The sequence below is a fragment of the Capsicum annuum genome, chromosome 6, assembly GCF_002878395.1.
Source record: "Capsicum annuum cultivar UCD-10X-F1 chromosome 6, UCD10Xv1.1, whole genome shotgun sequence".
NCBI classification, from domain to species: domain Eukaryota; kingdom Viridiplantae; phylum Streptophyta; class Magnoliopsida; order Solanales; family Solanaceae; genus Capsicum; species Capsicum annuum.
In genome coordinates, this window is record NC_061116.1 from 169,057,615 (window position 1) to 169,078,231 (window position 20,617).

General features: G+C 38.9%; 1 protein-coding gene across 1 annotated transcript in view; it reads left to right on the forward strand.

Annotated features, from left to right (window-relative positions):
• The window catches only part of LOC107873030 (protein EMBRYO SAC DEVELOPMENT ARREST 30), a 38,264-nt gene extending 19,163 nt beyond the window's left edge, over window positions 1-19,101 (forward strand). The window contains exons 7-10 of the mRNA XM_016719730.2: window positions 7,071-7,161; window positions 13,980-14,108; window positions 17,501-18,051; window positions 18,148-19,101. Coding sequence (XP_016575216.2) covers window positions 7,071-7,161; window positions 13,980-14,108; window positions 17,501-18,051; window positions 18,148-18,574 — 1,198 coding nt within the window. The 3' untranslated portion in view covers window positions 18,575-19,101. The remainder of the gene's footprint in view (window positions 1-7,070; window positions 7,162-13,979; window positions 14,109-17,500; window positions 18,052-18,147) is intronic.
• Window positions 19,102-20,617: the final 1,516 nt, after the last annotated feature.

A 20,617-nucleotide genomic window follows, 5' to 3' on the forward strand; every position in this document is an offset into this window, starting at 1 on the left:
ATAGGTGATGAAAATGGGGAATGATGAAAATGGGGAACGACTGGGCCGAATAATGTTTTGCTAGAGCATTTGATCATACTGTTTCTCAGTCTCATCTTTTTGAAAATGAGGGTATCGATAAGGATGAACTACCACCGGATCAGTTCCTGGTAGTAAACATATGTGATGATCACAAGAACGCATAGGAGGCAGGCTTGCAGGTTCTTAGAACAACTCATCAAATTTGGCTAATACTTTCTCTAGCTTACTTCCATGTCTTGAGCTGGGGGTCTATCGGAAACGGCCTTTCTACTTCTTTAGAGGTAGAGGTATGGACTGCGTACATCTTACCCTCCCTAGATCTCACTATGTGCGAGTACACTGGGTTTGTTGTTGTTGTACTTTCTCGAACTTACCTTGCTTAGAATCTTGCAGAAGATGTAGATGTGGTTGAAATAATTTTTGTTGTCCATGTAGAATGATCTGCTTACCTTTTACTTGAAAGCTCATGGTTAATAACGCAAAATTCCATAGAATAGGGCGGAGTGTTTGCAAATACTTGATACCTAGGACAATGTCAAAAGCATCCAAAGGAATCACATATAAATCCATATTAAAGAAATGGTTAGCTACAAAAAATTGCACTGCCATACAAATGCCAAAACTGGAAATTTTCTTTCAATTTGCCACTGATACATAGAGATTTCTTCAACGTTGGATAGGCAAAGCTAAACGTTGAGCAGCCGTAGAGGTAATAAAATTATGTGTATTGCTTGAATCAACTAAGCTAAGCAACAACTTCTTATCAATTACAACGTGCAACCTGTGATAGCATGGAGTGAGATGGCAGGCTCTCCACTATTCGTTGGTACATCTTCAGATTCCAACTTCTTATCAATTGCAGCTTGCAACTGCATATTATCTGCAAGTTGTTTGTTTGTGATGGCATGGAGTAAGATGAAAGGCTTTCCATTATCTGTTGTGGCATGGAGTGAGATGGAGGGCTCTCCACTATCTGTTGATATATCTTCAAATTCTGCATTCTCTATTTCGAGCCAAAATAACTTTTTGCACTGATGGCCCTGAACATAAGGATCATCACAGTTGTAGCACAACCCCTTTGCTCGTCGGGAAGCCATCTCGGCACGAGTCAACCTTTTCACAAAAGGATTAGTAGCAGTTACCTTAGCCCCCGGAGTTACTGCTGCAGCGACAATCCTTGAGGTTGAATTATAGCCCTTCTGTAAATTTGTTAAGTTGATTGAGAGTAAAGATGCAGAGGAGAAGCGGGTGAATAGAGAGGTCTCCAAAGTAGCAAGGAAGGATGCTAAGTTAGTAGTTACGGCTGCTAAGACAGCAGCGTTTGAGAGCTTGTATGCGGGGTTAGAGGAGAAAGGCGGGGAAAAGAGGTTGTATAGGCTTGCTAAGGCTAGGGAGCGGAAGGGTCGGGACCTCGATCAAGTGAAGTGCATTAAGGGGGAGGATGGTAGAGTTCTGGTGGAGGATGTTCACATTAAGAAGAGATGGCAGGAATATTTTCATAGGCTTTTGAACGAGGAGGGGGACAGAGGCATTGAGTTAGGGGAGATGGAGCACTCGGAGGAGAGCCCTAATTTCAGTTATTGTAGACGTTTTAAGGTTGAGGAGGTCAGAGAGGCTATTCGTAGGATGCGGAGGGGAAGGGCGACGGGGCCTGACGAGATTCCGGTGGATTTTTGGATGTTTATAGGTGGGGCAGGTTTAAGGTGGTTGACTGATTTGTTTAATGATATTTTCAAGACGATGAGAATGCTTGAGGCATGGAGGTAGAGTACGATGATTCCGTTATATAATATCAAGGGTGACATTCAGAGTTGCACCAACTATAGGGGTATCAAGCTGTTGAGTCATACTATGAAGATTTGGGAGAGGGTGGTCGAGCGGAGATTGAGGAGGGTTGTGTCCATTTCGGAGAACAGTTTGGTTTTATGCTTGGTCGCTCGACGACAGAGGCAATTCACCTGGTGAGGAGATTGGTGGAGCAGTGTAGGGAAAGGAAGAGGGATTTGCACATGGTGTTCATCGACCTGGAGAAGACGTATGACAAAGTTCCTAGGGAAGTTCTTTGGAGATGCTTAGAGGTGAGAGGGGTCTCGGCGACTTACATCAGAGCTATTAAGGGCATGTACGATGGAGGGGAGACCCGGGTGAGAACGGTGGGAGGGGACTTAGAGCATTTTTCGGTTGAGACAGCGTTGCATCAGGGTTCGACTCTTAGTCCGTTCCTATTTGCGTTGGTGATGGACGTGTTGATGCGCAGCATTCAAGGGGAGGTGCCTTGGTGTATGTTGTTTGCGGATGATATAGTACTGATTGATGAGACGCGGGGGTGTGTGAATGAAAAATTGGAGGTTTGGAGGCAAACCCTTGAATCTAAAGGGTTCAGGTTGAGTAGGCCCAAGACGGAGTATATGGAATGCAAGTTTAGTGACTTGAGGCAGGAGGACGATGTGGTGGTGAGGTTGGATTTTTAGGATGTTTGTAAAAGGGATAGTTTTAAGTATCTTGGGGCTATGATCCAGGGGAATGGCGAGATTGATGAGGATGTCTCTAACCGTATTGGAGCAGGTTGGTTGAAGTGGAGGCTCACCTTCGGAGTGTTGTGTGATAAGAAGGTGCCCCTTAAGCTTAAAGGCAAATTCTACAAAGTGGCAGTCCGTCCAGCCATGCTGTATGGAGTCGAGTATTGGCCAGTCAAGAACTCCCACATTCAAAAAGTGAGGTGGCGGAAATGAGAATGTTGCGTTGGATGTGTGGGGTTACTAGAGGGGATAGAGTTAGGAATAAGATTATCTGGGAGAAGGTGGGAGTGGCTTCAGTGGAGGAAAAGATGCGGGAGGGAAGGCTGAGATGGTTTGGGCATGTGATGAGGAGGGGCACGGATGCCCCAATTCGTAGGTGTGAGAGGCTAGCGTTGGATGGCTTCAGAAGGAAGAGAGGTAGTCCGAAGAAATACGGGAGTGAAGTGATTAGACATGACATGGAGCAGCTTCAGCTTACCGAGGACATGACCCTAAGGACATGACCCTAGATAGGAAGGTGTGGAGGTCGCGGATAAGGATAGAAGGCTAGGATGAGTGCGTCGGTTGTAGCAAGTAGTTGGAAGAGCTCATGTATAGCTAGGTTAGTAATCCTAGGACTGTGTCCATTGGTAGGAGCCCCTAGTCAGGAGGTTTTGGGTGTGGTGGGTGTCCTTAGTCTGTGAGTGTATGTTGCTACTAGGTGGGTGTCCTATTTTAGATGTCCTATTTCTTATCTCTTATTCCATATTGCGCTTATTTATCCTATTTCGTATTGCTTTGATTTTTATTTTATTATGTCTTATTCCTTATTTATGTTATGCCATCCATCCTGCTCCATGTTTCATTACGCCCTTGTTTACTATCATTTATCTTGAGCCGGGGGTCTATCGGAAACAACTTCTCTACTTCTTCGGAGGTAGCGGTATGGACTGCATACATTTTACCCTCCCGAGACCCTACTTGGTAGGAATACACTTTGTAGGAATACACTGGGTTTGTTGTTGTTGTGTGCTAGAAGAAATTTGTATCTTCTTCTCAAATGTTCTCGCCAAACTCATTGCTTGTACTAGGTTAGATGGGTTCTGTAATTCAACATCGAGATGAATCAAATCAACTAAACCTTCTGTAAACATATCTACTTGTTGGTCTACACGTACAGATGATGCACGAGCCAACATCCTTTGGAGATAATCTTCAACAAAACCAGTTTGTTTCAAGTTGATCAATTCCCCTAAGGATTGCTTTTCATTGATGGGCCAAAGCGAAGAGTACAATATTCTTTGAAGACACCCCATGTTAAATTTGGTTCCTCTAGTTCTAGCTGATAAACCCACAATTGCGCCTCCCCTACCATGTGAAAAGCAGCTATGCCTACCTTTTCTTGGTTGGCGGTACGCTGGTTAGCGAAAACTTTCTTACAACGATGAAGCCAAATAAGATGATCTTCACGTCCATCATAAGTAGGAAAGTCCAATTTAGTGTATTTGGGCACTATACCTCTTCCTGCATTGTTGTCATCAGTCCCAAGGTTGCTGTTGTTGTTTCTTCCTCCTAGACGCACATCCAGTTGTTCGCTTGTGTTACTGGTTCGTTGGACAGAAGCAACACTATTGTCTCCAACTTCAACTACCTTTGCACGTGCCGGTGTGGATTAAGGCTTCAATTTGTTGCGATAGTTGCTGGAATTTGGCGTCCATCCTTGCTTCCGAAGCTGCTACTTTTGCTTCGGTCCGAGTTTGGGCTTCCAGTAACAGACTTTGCAGCCTTGCTTCTACAGTACTCTCGTCCATGGTGACAAGCTCTGATACCAAATTGTTATGGCCCCTAGTTCTGGATCGAGTCGCTGGACGATTAACTTGGAAGTCAGACCTAACGTTATGGTCTAAGCCCTTGTTTTTGTTTCGTGACTTACCTATGATTGCTGAATTTTGCAGTTCATTTAGGGAACTGGGAACTGCAGACCTGGGAACTTGTTTGAGAAAGTTCTGACTCTCCTGATAAAATCCAACTTGTTTTTATTAATAACGTCAACTCTCTTAAAAAGAGGTTTACATTAGCAAAGAGTCCTAACAAACTAGAAATAGAAAAAGCCCTATAAAACTGAATTAACAAGAGTTCTAATCCACCAAGGGAAGTTCTATTCTACTAGCAAAATAATTCAGAAAGTAAACATCATTATCAGTCCTATTAATCCTATTACGTCTTGCGCCTGGAATATTCTTTCCCAACAAAAGCATCAATAACAGCATAACACAGAAAAATCTACAAAAAAGAGGTCTTCAGGTTTGCTCAAGATGTTTCCTCTGTGGAAAGGATGGAAAGGATGGAGAGAGCATCAATCACCTTTTCATCTACAGCAAAACAACTGGAAATCTGTAGCACATGTTCGTTTGTATTTTAATAATCAGTTGGATCAAGCATAAGAATTCTTTTGATTTGCTCAACAATTGAAAGGGAGTTGGCAGAAGAGATGGAGATGAAGATTGGTTGCAAGCTAGGCTTGTCATTTGGGTGGGTTATCTGGAAAGAAAGAAACCCTTAGACAATTTGAAGACGAGCAGCATCCTTTAGAAGATCAAGATGAGTTGCCTTAGCATTTTCTACTTTTGGTGTAAACAAACTTTTTTGGGGGATGTAGGTGATTTGTTAGATATGATAGGCAACATTTACATTTTCAGTTTTCTGCTCATTGATTTTTCATAGATATTCCCATACTTTTGCCCACATGAGGTTGTAATTACATAACTGACCAGCATAAGTCTTTCTTATATACCAAATGGTAACCAATTGAAAAGAAGCTAGTCCACTATGCAATTTTTTGAACATTTTGGTATGAAAGGAATAGAACGTTATGAAGAAATCAAGAAATATGACAAAAGAACTTTCCTTTTCATATATTTTTAATTTGAGAAAAGATTATCTTCCATGTAGATAGTTAGATAGGCCTTACACTAAATCAAATTTAGCCTACATACTCACATTTATACATACTTTTGACACCCCTTATGTTTTGATGAAGCGCTCTCTTTGATTTAATAAAGTATTTGTAAGGTACCGGTGAAAGATATAGCTAAACATGTTAGTTCAACTTAGCACCACATTTCTGATTTATACAATCGCTACTTTACCAATATAGAAGGGGAGTCTTGGTGTAACTGGTAAAGTTGCTGCCATGTGACCAGGAGGTCACGAGTTTGAGCTGTGGAAACAGCTCCTTGCAAAAATGTAGGGTAAGATTGTGTACAATAGACACTTGTGGTCCGGCCCTTCCTCGGACCCTATGCATAGCGGGATCTTGGTGCACTGGGCTGCCTTTTACTGTTTTACAGTACAAGAAAAGATAAAAATTTCTATATGATTAGGCAGACAAATCTGCCTATAAGATCCTTAAATTGATGATGTGTTCTGTAAACTCTTGTTATAAGATCCTTGACAGTAGTGGAGATAACACATGTTGGCCGTGGAAGCTGTTATGGAAGTTGAAAGCTCCCTAGAAGTCAGTTCTTTTATGCGGATTGGCCTCACACAGTGCCTGCCTCACACAAGGCAACCCACGGAGGAGAGGGGTGTCTATCCATAGAAGAGGCTTCATGTGCAATGGTGAGGAGGAAAGGGCAGCGATACCGTAGCAAGACAGATCTGGTCGCTGTTTTTTCAACTTTTCAGGGTCTCTTTTGTCATGCGCTATTCAGTAAAGGATCTTCTAGTCACCTGTGATGCCGGGGCAATGTGTAAATCAGTGAGGAAAATTTGGAATACAGTACCAGCAGGTGTGTGTTGGGTAATAAGGAAGGAAAGGAATGCAAGATGCTTTGAAGGGATAATAGAGGCTATAAAGAAGATTAAGTACACGTACTTATGGTTTTTGGGTTTTTGGTGTTACCTGGAGGAGGTTAAAGATGAAAAGACTAGGCTTGACTTTATAGACACACTACAGGAGTAGGATTTTGTATAGGTGGAATCTTCTCTCCTTTGCTTTATAGAGAATGGTTCCAAATTTGTATTTCCCTGGCATCAACTTAATGTCACATTTCTGATATAATGCAACCTACTACTTTACCAGCTAAAAAAAATGTCAGTTGAATGATTTCTTCTATGTTCAAACCAGCTATTAATAGTTTGTTTTCATGTGAGATCCTTCATTTAGATACTTGGTGGCTGTAAATTTCTTTTGCAGTTGAGTTCTGCTTGTCTTGCTCAAAATTTACCTACTTAGAATCTGGACTCAAATACCAACATTTTTTCGTCAACTTTTTTTGGTGCAACATGGTGGATATACATGATCTGGATATTATAGTAGACTTTTCTCGATCATTACATATGCAGTAACAGAACTGTGTATTTGTATCTTCTCTAACGCAAATTTCCAGCACTTGGTGCTGGACAGTGAACAAAATGAAATTACATATCAAATGAAAGTGTATCTGATCAACTTCTCGCCTCTTTTCTTTGTCCTTTTCTTTTTGGGGTGCGCAGGGAGTTTTTATTTCCTTTGAAACAGATGATAAAAATATTTATTCCTCGCTACAGGTTACGAGCTTCAGGTCAACCTTACCTTGCCTATCATCCTGGCCTTAAGAGAGATGCCCTAGCCTATCATGGTTGTGCTGAAATATTTCAGGTTCCCAACTTTCCTTTATCAATGTAATCTTTTAATCTGACTGTGTTATATCTTACTTGGACTGTCTAATCTGTACACTGCTGGAAAATGGTATAACTTTGGTAAATCTGGTGACTTATTCTGGAAATTAGCATAACAAAAGCCATATTGGTCTTCAAATTATGGTGTGGGTTTAAGTGCTGAGAACAGGCGATGATACATGACAAAGCTAGGTTATTTGGCTCACATATGAAAATAGAAGTTAGCCTAAGCATCATGTGCTTTCTCTTATCTTATAGCTAGTATCAACTCTAGCTTGTGTTCTTGAATTCCCTTCCGTAGCTTTTAATCTTTGCAAATGCAAGAAATGTGCATGAGGATCTGATGATTCTAAAGATTCCAAATAGTTTCAAATGCCAAGACCACTCTACATTGATGAAAATTTGGGATTAGAATCAGCAGCATATTCTTATTGCCTACATACTTAATATGTTTTGTTCAACCAAGTCTTTAAACCCAAAAGGTTTGGTTGAACCAATGGGATGGGAAGAGTAAGGGGAAAGGAGACCCGGTAAGTTTACTTGAAAAGAAGGATTTACCATTGCCACGTCCTTTTGTAGCATGACAAGGGGGAGTGCATGATATTTACGTCTTTCTTTTTGTTCAATTTAGAATGTGTTGATAAATGCTGTCCGAACCAGGCTTCCATGTGTAATCTTCAATTTTTGCTTCATTACTCATAACCATAGTAAGAAATTGATCCGAATTTTGCCCAGCCCCAAATAATCAATCAAATAAATTAACTAAGGCAAAAGGACTAATTTGACGCAAGTTTAGCAAAGGGAAAGATCCCAAGTGTCGAATCCCGCAGAGAATAAGCACAATTAATTTCTAATAGGATTATCACCCTACATCCTAAAACCAAACAAGAAACAAAGATGAAGTTAGATCTTAAATAGAAACAACTAAACGATTAATGAAATGGATTAGCTAATGAATTAAAAGGCTATTTGGTTAAATGGGAAGTGGTTACTACAGGAAAAGAGCAGGGGCTCTGGGTCAAGGATTTGAGGGGTCAATCTTTAGCTTGCAGCATTTGGAGATTTATACGGTGTTTTCCCCCTGAACGTTAATAAAATTGTTTACCTTATCAAAAAAAAGAAAAGAAAAGAAAAGAAATATGAGCTTCTCGATCTCAGGATTACCAAGCGCCACAATCTCCTAGTATTATTTGTGGCATCTGGAAACATTTGAGAGCACAATTGAACTCTTTTCGGCTCAACAGTTCTGTAGCTGTTGGCAATGGAATAAATCACCTCAAAAGGAACAATACCCCAGTCTTTCCACTATGGTGCTAGACTATGAAATTACAATTTCAAACTACAGATCAGACCAGGAATGAAGTATCATTTTTTGGCGGAGGCATATAAATGATTGAGAAATGGATGTGTCTTTGTGCACTCCGGCTTCTTAATTCACCCATCTTTACTGCCAAGATTAGATTCTTTAATTATGGGATGCCAAAGGAAGTTCACTGTAAAAGCCTGCTACCAGAAAATAAAATCCTACTGTGGACAATTGGCCTTGATGATGATCTGAATAAAAACAAGGCACTTTTGAAGGTAGAAATTTACTTGGGTTGTGGCATGGGAAGCATGTCTCATACTTCATAATCTTTGGGACAACGGGAATCAACATATACAGTAGATGCCCACCTTGCGAGAACAACAATGAAGATGCTAGCCACCTCTTTCTTCGCTGCTCCTTCATATCACAAATATTGAGTTTCATACTCAATATTGTGGGAGAAGGGGAGCCTTGGAGTAACACCGCGCATAGCGATAGCTTTAGTGCACCGGGCTGCCCTTTATACTCAATATTGTGGGACTGGGAGTCACATGGACAATAATGGATCTGCTACAAAGCTGGGACTTGAGAGTATTGGGGAAGACAAAGTTAAATTGGGAACTCTTTCCTTCAGCTATTTGGTGGACTATATGGAAGTGGAAGAATGCAAGAATTTTTTGAAAGGAAAAGGACTAGGTAATTTTAGCATATTAAATATGCATGTATATCTTATTTATTTTTGAGTGCAACATGGTTATTGCAAATCAAATAGATGCCATGATCGTCTTTTTGAGCAGATTACACAATCCGTGAAGCAGCTTCCCTGTATTGCTTCTTTTGAATCCTTGAGCAGATTACACAATCCGTGAAGCAGCTTCCCTGTATTGCTTCTTTTGAATCCACTTGAAGTTATTGTTAATCTTTGGACCTAATGTAACTGATAGAACTTCCCAATTACTAACAAATATTTCTTAATTCACTTTGCCGGGTATAGTCAAGAAACTAACTACTAGCCCAATAAGATTCCAAGAAAGATTAGTTTATCTTAAACTCAATGCAATAACCCAACTAACTTTGATTCCTCAAATAATTGATAGTTATCAGTTGTTTGGTTAACGAATCCCCTAAAGTCCCTCTCCCGAGTTCAGTGCAAGTTAATGGACAAATTAACTTGATAGAAATTTCTTTCAGATACTAAAATTGATCAATTTACGAATAATAAGATCTGAGTTTCATCAGAAGGAACAACTTTAAGATTAATCAACAAAAGGTTCCAACAATACATAGATTGAGAAATTATCATTAACCAAGCCATCTGTGTTCACCACTAGCTTAGTCAATTGTCTGTAAAAGGAGAAGTTCATTCAACCATGCACTTTTAAAGACAAAATTTTAGTAGGATTCACAAGATATGGAGTTGTCAAGTTATCATTGTATGTAAAGTAACACGGTGAGCTAGTTGACATTTTAGATTGAAAACTCAAGTCTTTCTTGCATTGAAGAGTTTCAGAAATTTTTAAGGATGGCAAATAGGATCTATTTCCGTTTAGGGGGAAAGTCTCATGACTTAACGAAATCACAATCTGCTTCAGAAACTTGGTTTGAGTGGGTAGAGAGTGCCAAGCTCTACATGAGGAGGATGCAACTTAGTAGAGCTGCTTTAGGGTGGCTATGCAAAAGATTAAAAGAGGCTTCTGAAATTAAAGGAAAGTCATTCAAGACTTGGAGGTGCAGAGATGTGACTACCCACATTTATTGTACTCTGAAGTTCAATAATTTTTGGGAGATTTATTTCGGTTATCACAGTTAATGGAGAAGAGAGATCAGTCATTATTCTGCAAGATAACTCATTTAATGAAGGATCGACCATGCTATCGACAAAAATAGAGTCTTTCATTATTAAAAACTTACAGTCACAAGTAAATGCTAATGCAGGGGAAACGAGTACAAAGGGGGACAAAGGTAAGGGGAGTTACATGGGTGCTATCCAAAAGAACAGATGGACTACAAGTGACGCCCTAAACAGTGACAATGGCGAGAGAGATCCGTTGAAAAGAAGTCTGATTGGCAGTTTCCCAGATTTTGACGAGATCCCAACTCGTAATGATCTAAGGAAATGGGTCCAACAAACTAGGAAAGGCATCTTCAACATACAGATCTTCGATCTGAATGGTATTCAGTTTCTCTTTGAATTTCAATCTAGAAGAGATGCAGAGTACGTACTTTCTGGAAGATGGAAGAGAAACAATTATTTTATGGAGCTACACTGGTGGTCTCCGACAACTGGGGCCATATCAACACAAAAAGTTTGACTGGTTCTGGGTCCGTATCTTAGGACTTCCTCTCCAGCTCTGGTCGGAGGAGGTGATGAAGGAGAATGGTAACCAATGCGGTGGGTGGATCGAAACAGAAGAAAAATTAGTTACATCCTATTGAAGAATTCATAGAACATAGGAGAAGATTGAAGAACAAGAACTCTCTGGCGAAAGTTGAATCTTCACTCCAAAAGCTTAATGAACTTGATATCCTTGAACAATAAAACGACTATGGTGAATGTCAAAATTAACCTAAGAAAAAGTGTAAAAGAATCTCTTCTAAAAACATGCTTAGTCGCCTTTGGTTTTCCTAAAAAGTTGTGTTGAGAGAATGAGCCCTAACATAAGTATCTATAAGTTTTGGGTTTTGACTCAATTTTCCAATTATGAGCGAAATAGGAGTCTGGTCAACAGACCGCCCACATGTTCTGAGGTCTCAATTGCTTATTTGGAAAAGCTGCTGAAATGCTCCAGCAGGTCAGGGTTGTCATTATGAGCATTATCAAAATCCAATTTTCACCCATTCTGAAGTTTCATTAGCGTGTGCTGCGGGAAAGACTTCTCCCTCCACATTACCCGAAGTCTGAATCTCTTTGAAGTTTGAGATGCATGTGTTGGCAGCACAGCTTTGATAGTAGAACTTCAGACAGCCCTTTCGACTCTTGGAATCTTCATATGTGTGTGTTGGGAACATGTCTGCTGCTCGCACATCATCTGGGAACTTGTCTTTTCTGAAGTTGGTAATATTGAGATAAATTTTATTGTTTACGTATCCAATTAAGCTAATGCGACTAAAACCAAAACACCATTAAACGTACCATGGCCCTCTAACCCTTCTTTTGCTTCTAATTAAGTAACAAGATTAAGATTGGGCATCTAAATCACTTTTATATAAAATAGGCAAATAAAAATTTTCCCATGCCCCTCTTTTAACCTTCCCTTTTTTTTTTTGGATAAGTAAATGTGTTCCATAACCTCATGGTTGTCTAGCGATGGAGTAGAAGATGATCCACGTCCTCGTCCACCTTCTTACACATCTGACACCAACTAGCACAAACAACCTTTTGCTTTTTAAGATTTTCCACTATCAAAAAGACCCCTCTAGTAGCTCATCAAATGAATAAAGCACACCTTCCTCCGCACCCAGGGGATCCATATTGCATTATATGGAAAATCCATCTCCTCTCTGTCCAAAAGTTTCTCATAAAAGGATTTTACAGAGAACACTTCATTATTTCCCGAGCCCCAACACCAAGCATCAAATTGTCAATCAGATTTACTTTCCTATGAAGTAAGGCTAACAGTACTATGAAATTCAGTAACTTACCAATCTTAAAATTCCTTTCTAAATCTCAAATCCCAAAAAGCCTCTCCTCCTTCTTGTTGCCCCCTAATTTACTGGATTGCCAAGTCTCTTTGGCAAGAAATTCTATAGAGACTCTGAAATTTCATCTTTCATCCCTACACTAGTTCCTCCTATCTCCGACCTTGAATGAGATATATTCCCAAAAATAATTCCATCCCTTCATGGTATTCCTCCACAATCCATATTCAAAAGGCGAGGTGATATCTCTAGTTCTCCAATCCCCTTTCATAATCCCATATTTATCTGCTATCACCCCTTCCACATAGCATGCACCTCCACCTCAAACCTCCAAAGCCATTTACCCAGTAAAGATTTATTAAAAATCTTTTAATCTTTGATTTCAAGGCCTCCAACCTTTTTTTAGAAGAATTGACAGTCTCTCACCGCACCAAGTGAAACTTCCGTCGTATCCAAAAGAAAAGTTTCTCTGGAACCTTTCCAATTTTTCAGTTACTGAAGTTGGAGACTGAAACAAAGACTTATAGTAAGTGGAGATGCCCGATAAAGTACTCTTAATGAGCACTTTCCTTCCTGCCCTTAGACAAATATCCTTTTTGCCACCTTGCTAGTCTCTTTTTGACCCTCTAAAGTCTGAAGAATCGAATTCCACACTATGATCACTTTATGTTACTCCAAGATATGTAGTTGGAAGGACCCCAATTTTGCAATTCAAGACTTGAGTGAGCGATCAATGTCATTCTCCTCCCCCACAGGAATAATCTCACGCTTCCTCAAATTAATTTTAAGGCCAGATACCACCAGAAACCAAGTGAGGACTTGGCCTAAATAATCTATTGGAGTCTCATCTGCATCACCTGCATCACAAAAAACCAAGGTGTCATCTGCAAACAACAAGTGAGAAACCGATACTGTCCCTACACTCCCAACCACCGCATCGTAGCCCTTCAAGTAACCTCCCAAGAAAGTTCTATCCATCATCCCACTCAAAGTTTCCATAACTAGAATAAACAACATTGGTCGTAGGGGGTCCCTTGTTTAAAACCCCTCGAACTCCCATAGAAACCACATGGGTTTCCATTCAGCAACACACAAAATATCACCAAAGAGATGCAAAAGTGAGTCCATTTCCTCCACTTGTCCCAAAATCCCATGTGAAGCCTAATGGAATTTAGGAATTTCAGTTCACATTCTTCCACAAAATCATAATGTTAGTTAATAAGGTGGAAAGCTGAGTTAGTCTTTCCATTCTATTTCCTGATGCTTCTTATTTTGTGGCCTCACATGCTACATATGGATAATCATTCATTTCTCAACTTGTCTTCTCAAGTATACGTCTGGCTACTTGTCATTCTTTTGAATCGTTTGAGAAAAAAATCCCATGTGAAGCATAACGGAACTTAGGAATTCCAGTTCACATTCTTCTACAAAATCATAATGTCAGTTAATAAGGTGGAAAGCTGAGTTACTCTTTCCATTCTATTTCCTGATGCTTCTTATTTTGTTGCCTCACATGCTATATATGGATAATCTTTCATTTCCCAACTTGTCTTTTCAAGTATATGTCTAGCTACTTGTCATTCATTTGAATCGTTTGAGAAAAAATGAAAATGAATGGAAGTGATTATGACTGTATTTCTGGACCGTGAACTGAAGTCATCATTCTATTGATGGGAATATAAAGAGAAAAGGAACAAGAAAAAAAAAGAAGGGCAAAGAAAGAGGCAGTATATTAGCAGTTCGAAGCAATGGAGAGTATTGCTGCAGTTAAATCTGTTGAGCCTATGCCTTTTCCTCAACTAAAAACAACTGATATCATCACATCTGTAACCTATTGCTTTCTGTTGGTGTAGGATGTTCACACAGAACTTATACAATACAGGAGGGCTCAGATGATTAAACAAGGAATTGTCAATGAAGAACTTAATGTTGATTCACATGCTCAGAAAAGAAATGGATCGTGCCCACTCAGGCCAGAAGAGGTACTTTCGAATTTTCTCCTCAAATCTTTATAAACAGTTTATTGATCTGGCTTGAAGTACAGTTTTGTAAGTAGCGTTGCAATATATTACATCTAGAGCTACCTTTTGATGCAGAGATTTTTTAGATAACATCCATATAGTGCACTTAATTTTTTATTTTTTTTTGGGTTGTTACCATCTCATAGTTTGATCTCCAGTTCGGACTTCTCTAAATACAGACGAAGGGCCTTCATGTTCCTAAGTTTACTTTAGGCTCTAAATTCTTTTCTCACAATTGGTAAGAGATTGTGGTTTCATTATTAGCTTGCCAATTGATGTGGAGATGAGAGATTAGGGCACTCTAATGATCAATACAGTTTTTTTTTTAAATCAGGAAAATAAGAAGTATAATTGATGTAAAAACAAATAGCATAAACAGAATGCTGTTACAGGTTACATCCATAAGAGAAAAGAGTAAGAACTTTATTGAAAGTGTAGCAAACTAATGAAATCAATCATGCTGTTCGGCTCTATCAGATATGCCGACCCCATATTGCAGCAAAAACTAAGCATGGATATACAATTGAATTTTAGCTTAACTACACTGTTCTCCTTGTCTATGAAAACTCGTGCATTTCTTTCCTTCCAGAGAACTTACCAAATTCTGGAGATATTTCATAGAGGAACTGTTGATAATTCAAACCCTCTTTATTGCTCATTGGTTGAGCTTGGGAAGGTTGGTGCTAATGCTCTCTAGTTATAAATCCAAGTTCTTTCGTTCACAGAATTACATGGTCTGTGACCCTTGAACTATAACATTTCCTATGTAAAACCCTCCTGCAGTTTCAAGTAGCATGGAGGGTGGTTCTACGCTCTTTATTGTGTGTGAGAGCTAGAAAATAGGACAAAAGAGCATGGTGGCATTCATATTTGCCCCTTTACTATTGGAAAAGGAATAATATTGCCCTCCGTTATACTATCGGTCCATATATGCCCTTAATGTTATACTTCCTCCGGTCCAAAATATGTGGGGGGAAGTAGGAGAGTTTGTAGATTTAATTGGCAAAATATAATTGTAAGGGATTCTGGGCAGGGGTTTAAGCACCCTTTTGATGCTTGTAATATTTCCAACTTAGCACCTTTTTCTGGGGTGGCTAAGTTTTTACTGGATACAACTGTTACTTGTCTTCAAAAAAATAAAAATAAAAATTTCTGACACTTTTTCTATGTTCCAAACACTTTTTCAATGTTCCAAAATGAATGAATTTTTCAAAGTCCAAAGATGTATAAATTATTTTTTTTCAAAATTACCTTTCTGTTTAATGGGTTCTTCAACTATTTCTAGTTTTAAGAAAAGTTTGGGAAGAAACAAAAGGATTATATTGACAGATTACCCTTTAATTAATATATTATATTGACAGATTTCCCTTTAATTAATATAATTAACTAACTTTTTATGGGGTGTGCCACACCCAAAAATTCATTTATTTAGTACCATCAGTCCATATGCCCTTAATGTTATAAAAATGACAAATTTGACTTTCATCTGTTAATCCCATCCATTTTAGCCAAAATGGCATGTCAACTCACCACACCAACTCTTCTTCTTCCACCACTATCTGAAGCCGCCAACACTTGACCATGTGTACCATCCATTTCTAGGTGACATTTGGTTGGCAGTATAACAGAAAATAATCTTCACATAAAATTAAACACTGTTTCTACAATATTTCCACGTTAACATTAGCATAATTTATTAGAATGTTTGGTTTAAGTTATTTTTCCCCACAACTTTAAAAGAATCTTAAATTAGCTACAAACTTTGTTGCTAAATCGCTCGTAGCTAACATCTTTTTTTGATAGTCGGTCGCTAATTCATCACTAAATAGGATTAATGACCGATTTTGCTATTTAGCTACATAATTCGTCAGTGTTAATTTTCTTTTTCTTTTTAAAGCAGTGATGGGAGTTTTAGATACTCTTATTATCAGCTGGTATGTTTATGTTTGGAGTAGAGTAAATCTACTGATGCATGCACATGCGTAGATGCTCTTTTTGGCCTATTTTCTAGTTCTCACACACTACAAAGAGAGTAACTCTCCATGTCACTTGGTACTGCAGGTTTTTTTTAGATAGGAAATGTTATATTTCAGGGGGTAACAACAACAGCCCCTAGTTTAAGTATTGAACTGATAAAAACGTGGATAGTTTAAGGGGTTTCGAGGTACTAGCTTAAAAAAAAAAAAAGAATCGGATGTTCTGCTATAGTTGTAAGTTTATGCTATACTGAGCTACTGCTTCTTATTCTTCTTCCTTCCCCTTTCTTAAATTTTGTTTTACTTAGCTTCATATACATGGGAATAAGCATGAAGATGAGTATGCTAATAGGTTAAGTTCTCGCTTGTCATTGTCTTCCAGATCTTCAACACCTCATATGTCAAAACTTTTTCTTGATCTTTAACACCTCATGTGTCAATTTTTTGTTAAGGTTTTCTCTCCTTTATTTCTTTTCTGGAGTAAAAGGTACATGTAGTAAGATAAAATTTTTAAAACAATTTTGTTGTATCTACTAACAATATTGTTATAACTTCAAATTAAAACAAATATAATCGGGGTTGCATGGTAAGACAAGGGACCATGAGATGAGAGGTGTGGATGTGTAAGGTGGTGTATTTGGAGAGGCTTTAAGAGCATAATAGAAAGAATGCTTCCTCATAATATTACTTTAAAAGAAAAGGAAAACGAGATAAAGAAAATCCAATCTGCAGGTTAGCAAAGAACATCTTTTTTTTTATAACCAACGAATCCCTGAGGACCAATAGGGCATGGTTCGAAAATCAGTGGATAATGGGCCCGCTCATCTACCCTTCTTCACAAAAATTCCAAGTATTTGTCTGTGGTAGGTTAGTAAAGAACACCTTTGTCAAGAGACTACCTCACTGATTGACCCGATCTTCTTTATTGCTTTCTGCTACTGTCCTCTTTCCAAAAAAATCCTTAAAGAGGAAACAATTGCGTAAATTGAAACTGTTAGTCGAAAACAGAAGAAAAGGAGAAAAGGGCGTGGCCTAGTGGTCAATGAATGGGGTTGAGAATCATGAGGTCTCAGATTCAAATCTAAGGTGATTTTCTCCCATCTTTCCTAGCTTTTACATGTTGCAGGAGGGAGGTGACAGGTATCCCATGGAATTAGTCGTGCGTGCAAGATGGCCTGGACACCATAGTTATCAAAAAAAAGAGGAGAAAAGGAAAACAAGGGAAATTGGAGAGAAAGTAGACGTCGTGCGCATGTTGTGTTACCAACTTTTTATCCCTCATATTCTGTAATTACAGACTGAAGATAATTGTGAATATGCATGGTTGTCATCATTTTATTTCTTAATAATTTTTTTATACATTTTTGTAAAATTTAGGTTGGCCTTATGCTTCGAGCCATGGGTTATCCACCTAGAACAAGAATATACATATCAGGTTCTGAAACCTTTGGCGGACAACGGGTTATGATTCCTTTACGCGCCATGTATACCAATTTAGTTGATCGCACTTCTTTGTGCAGCAAAAAAGAGTTAGCCAGTTTAGTTGGCCCCGAAACCCCCCTTATTCCTGATCCAGATCAGCTTCTACCCGTAAAAAGTCCAAATCAACTAAAGTCAGAATGGGATAAGGCTGGACCCCGGCCAAGGCCTCTACCACCTCCTCCTGATCGACCTATTTATCGACATGAAAAAGAAGGCTGGTACGGATGGATCACAGAGAAAGATGTGGAACCAGAACTTTCTCCCAATGATCAGAGGGAGCAAGCACACCGACTACTATGGGATGCTCTTGATTACATAGTCTCGGTTGATGCTGAAGTTTTTTTTCCTGGTTTTGACAATGATGGTAGTGGGCCTGATTTTGCGAGCTTGGTGATGGGGCACCGTCTTTATGAGATGGCATCTGCAAGAACATTTCGCCCAAACAGGTAAACTGATAACACTCCTGGTCTTTTCTCTGTTTGGTGTTTATGCATTTCTTTGTATTCTACCTTCACTTTCTGAAATGTTTCTTGTATATGCAGGAAATATCTTGCAGAGCTCTTTAATACTACTGCCGATCATCTTTATTATCCACCTCGTAATTGGACTTTTGCTGTCAGAGAACATCTCAACAAAAGCCTGGCAGAAGAGGGCCTTTTGCAGGAATATAATCTATCAAAATCAAAGTTCTTCCTCTCTCACCCTGTTCCAGAATGCTCATGTTCAACTGTCAAGGCTACTGATGTTGTGCATTCAGAGAAGAATAACAATCTACATCTGTTGTTTGAAGGGCAGGATGAGTGCCCCAAATGGATGCAACAACTAAGAACTCAAGAGACTAATGCTGATGAAGTTGATTCTCAAGAAGATGAGACTGATTTAGACGGGCAGTCAGAATTCGAAGGATACAATGGAACTGATGCAATTCCATCCCTTGAACAGGACGCGGAAATGGATCCTGATGATTAGGATTAGATGTACATATCTTGCCATCGTATTCTTGTGCATTTTCCTCTATGCCACCGACGTCTAGCCCCACTATGGATTAATCTTTTCTTGGAGAGTTGAACTTACAGCAGCAGCATGGTGTTTTTGGAATGTCCGGTTGAACTAATTTTTTGTGGGGCCAAAATACCTGCAAAACACAGTTCTTCAAATGTGCTTCAGAAGAATTCGTGCAGTCTGCTTAGAGTTCATTGCCTGGCATCTGGACTCCATTGGTCTCTAAATTAGAACTCTCCCTCTTTCTCTCCTTCAAGCAGGACAAGTTTTCCCGTCTTCTACAGGTATAGAGCATACAAAAGATGTCTAAATATCTAGTAATTTGCGATTGCACAAAGCAAAAGGGACACTGTGAAGCCATATATAGATAACAATGATTCTTTGATTGTCATTTCACAATCTCATATGTTTTTTCAATAGATGTTCGAATCTTTTGGTATATTGAAGATTAATTTCTTGAGGAGTAAATAAAGACCTAGTAGAATAATGTTCAATTTATAAAGCTAATGATGCCAATTCCATTAGCTGAAATTTCTCGAAGCTATTCACATGGTGCAAGTTTGTTGGCCTTGTTCAACCGGAGCTTGAACAATTGTTTCTGAAAAGAAAGTATCCCTAAAGTTCTATGGCTAATCGCGATGTACCGAAATATAACAATTACTTCTCAGAATGTGCTGAGACTTGTTGGCTGCTGCCTAGAATTTGCGGAATCAGTTGTGGTATATGAATATGTTGGGACTATATTTAATTTCTTAGTGATTTGCTTGTTGGTAATTGTAAGGATGTCAATCATGATGCTGGTGAAACAGTATTGCTATCTTGGAGAAGCAGATTTAGGATTGCCAATGAGCTTAAACAGTTGTTTATCTCCGTAGTGAATTTAGTTACTAGGCCCAATATCTACACGTCAAATGTCATAATAGACTAGACTAGCGGTGCTGCATTAAGAAATCAAAACCCTCCTGCTTCAAATCTTTTATTTGGCTGATAAAATCGTGAAAACATGCACACAACGAATACACGCACACAAAATACGAGATCGTTGAAAGGAAAGTATGGCCTCCTTCAGAGCAGCCTCTCCAAAACCAGTAAATAGTGTCTTTTGTAAAGTACAATTCAGATTAGGCAAGCTGCTACAATAAGAACGCTATGAATAAATCAGGCCTAGCAAATTTGGCACAGTTGGTAACTAGTTATTCAAATAATGTGTTTCTTCTTCAAATAATGTGTTGTCATTATCCTCTAATTGTAGAAGACCATCCTTCACTTCACTGGCAATGCTTTTGGTTGCTTGTAAACATGTCATAATGTCCTCCATATTTATAGCGATCATAAGATGGAAGTCCGTTAGTTTTGGTGGCCTCTATGCCTTTTTGTAATTTTATGGGAAGTTTGGATCTATCTTCAATAACAGACACCAGTACTCCAAACCTGTTGATCAAAGTACTGAGAAAATTGAAAAGTAGTACACGTATATTTCTATCCTACCTATGTTCTATTTTTACTAGGGAGTCACTTGTACTACAGCGACCAGTGAGTATACATTACGACAGTGATGTATAGGTCGCCGAAAGTTCACCGACAATCAGTTGAGAAGTAAAAACAATTAAACGGCGCCGGTTTACATCAGGCCTAAATGAAAAGTGGAGGGGTGACAAATGAGCAGTTTGGGCTGAATTTGATGGATTAAAATGGGCTAAAGTAATAAATGGGTCATCACCTAACCCGTCCAAAATATAGATGGGCAAAGATGAATTGAACTTAGATGGGCTAAACAATGAGTTATAGCCCAACTCTCGTAACTTAATCCATCATTGAATAATTTACCATTTTAGTAGAAACTAAGATTTCGGTGAAATTTTTTAATTTCCTTTTTATATTTATATTGTTGTTATTATTGTTTTCAAGTAAAAATAAAATATGAAAACTAAAAGAAATGTAAGCTTGGAAGCAAGCTACCTCTTGCCTATCTCACCCCCTTCCTTCAGCTGGGTGAGCCTTCGCTTTTTG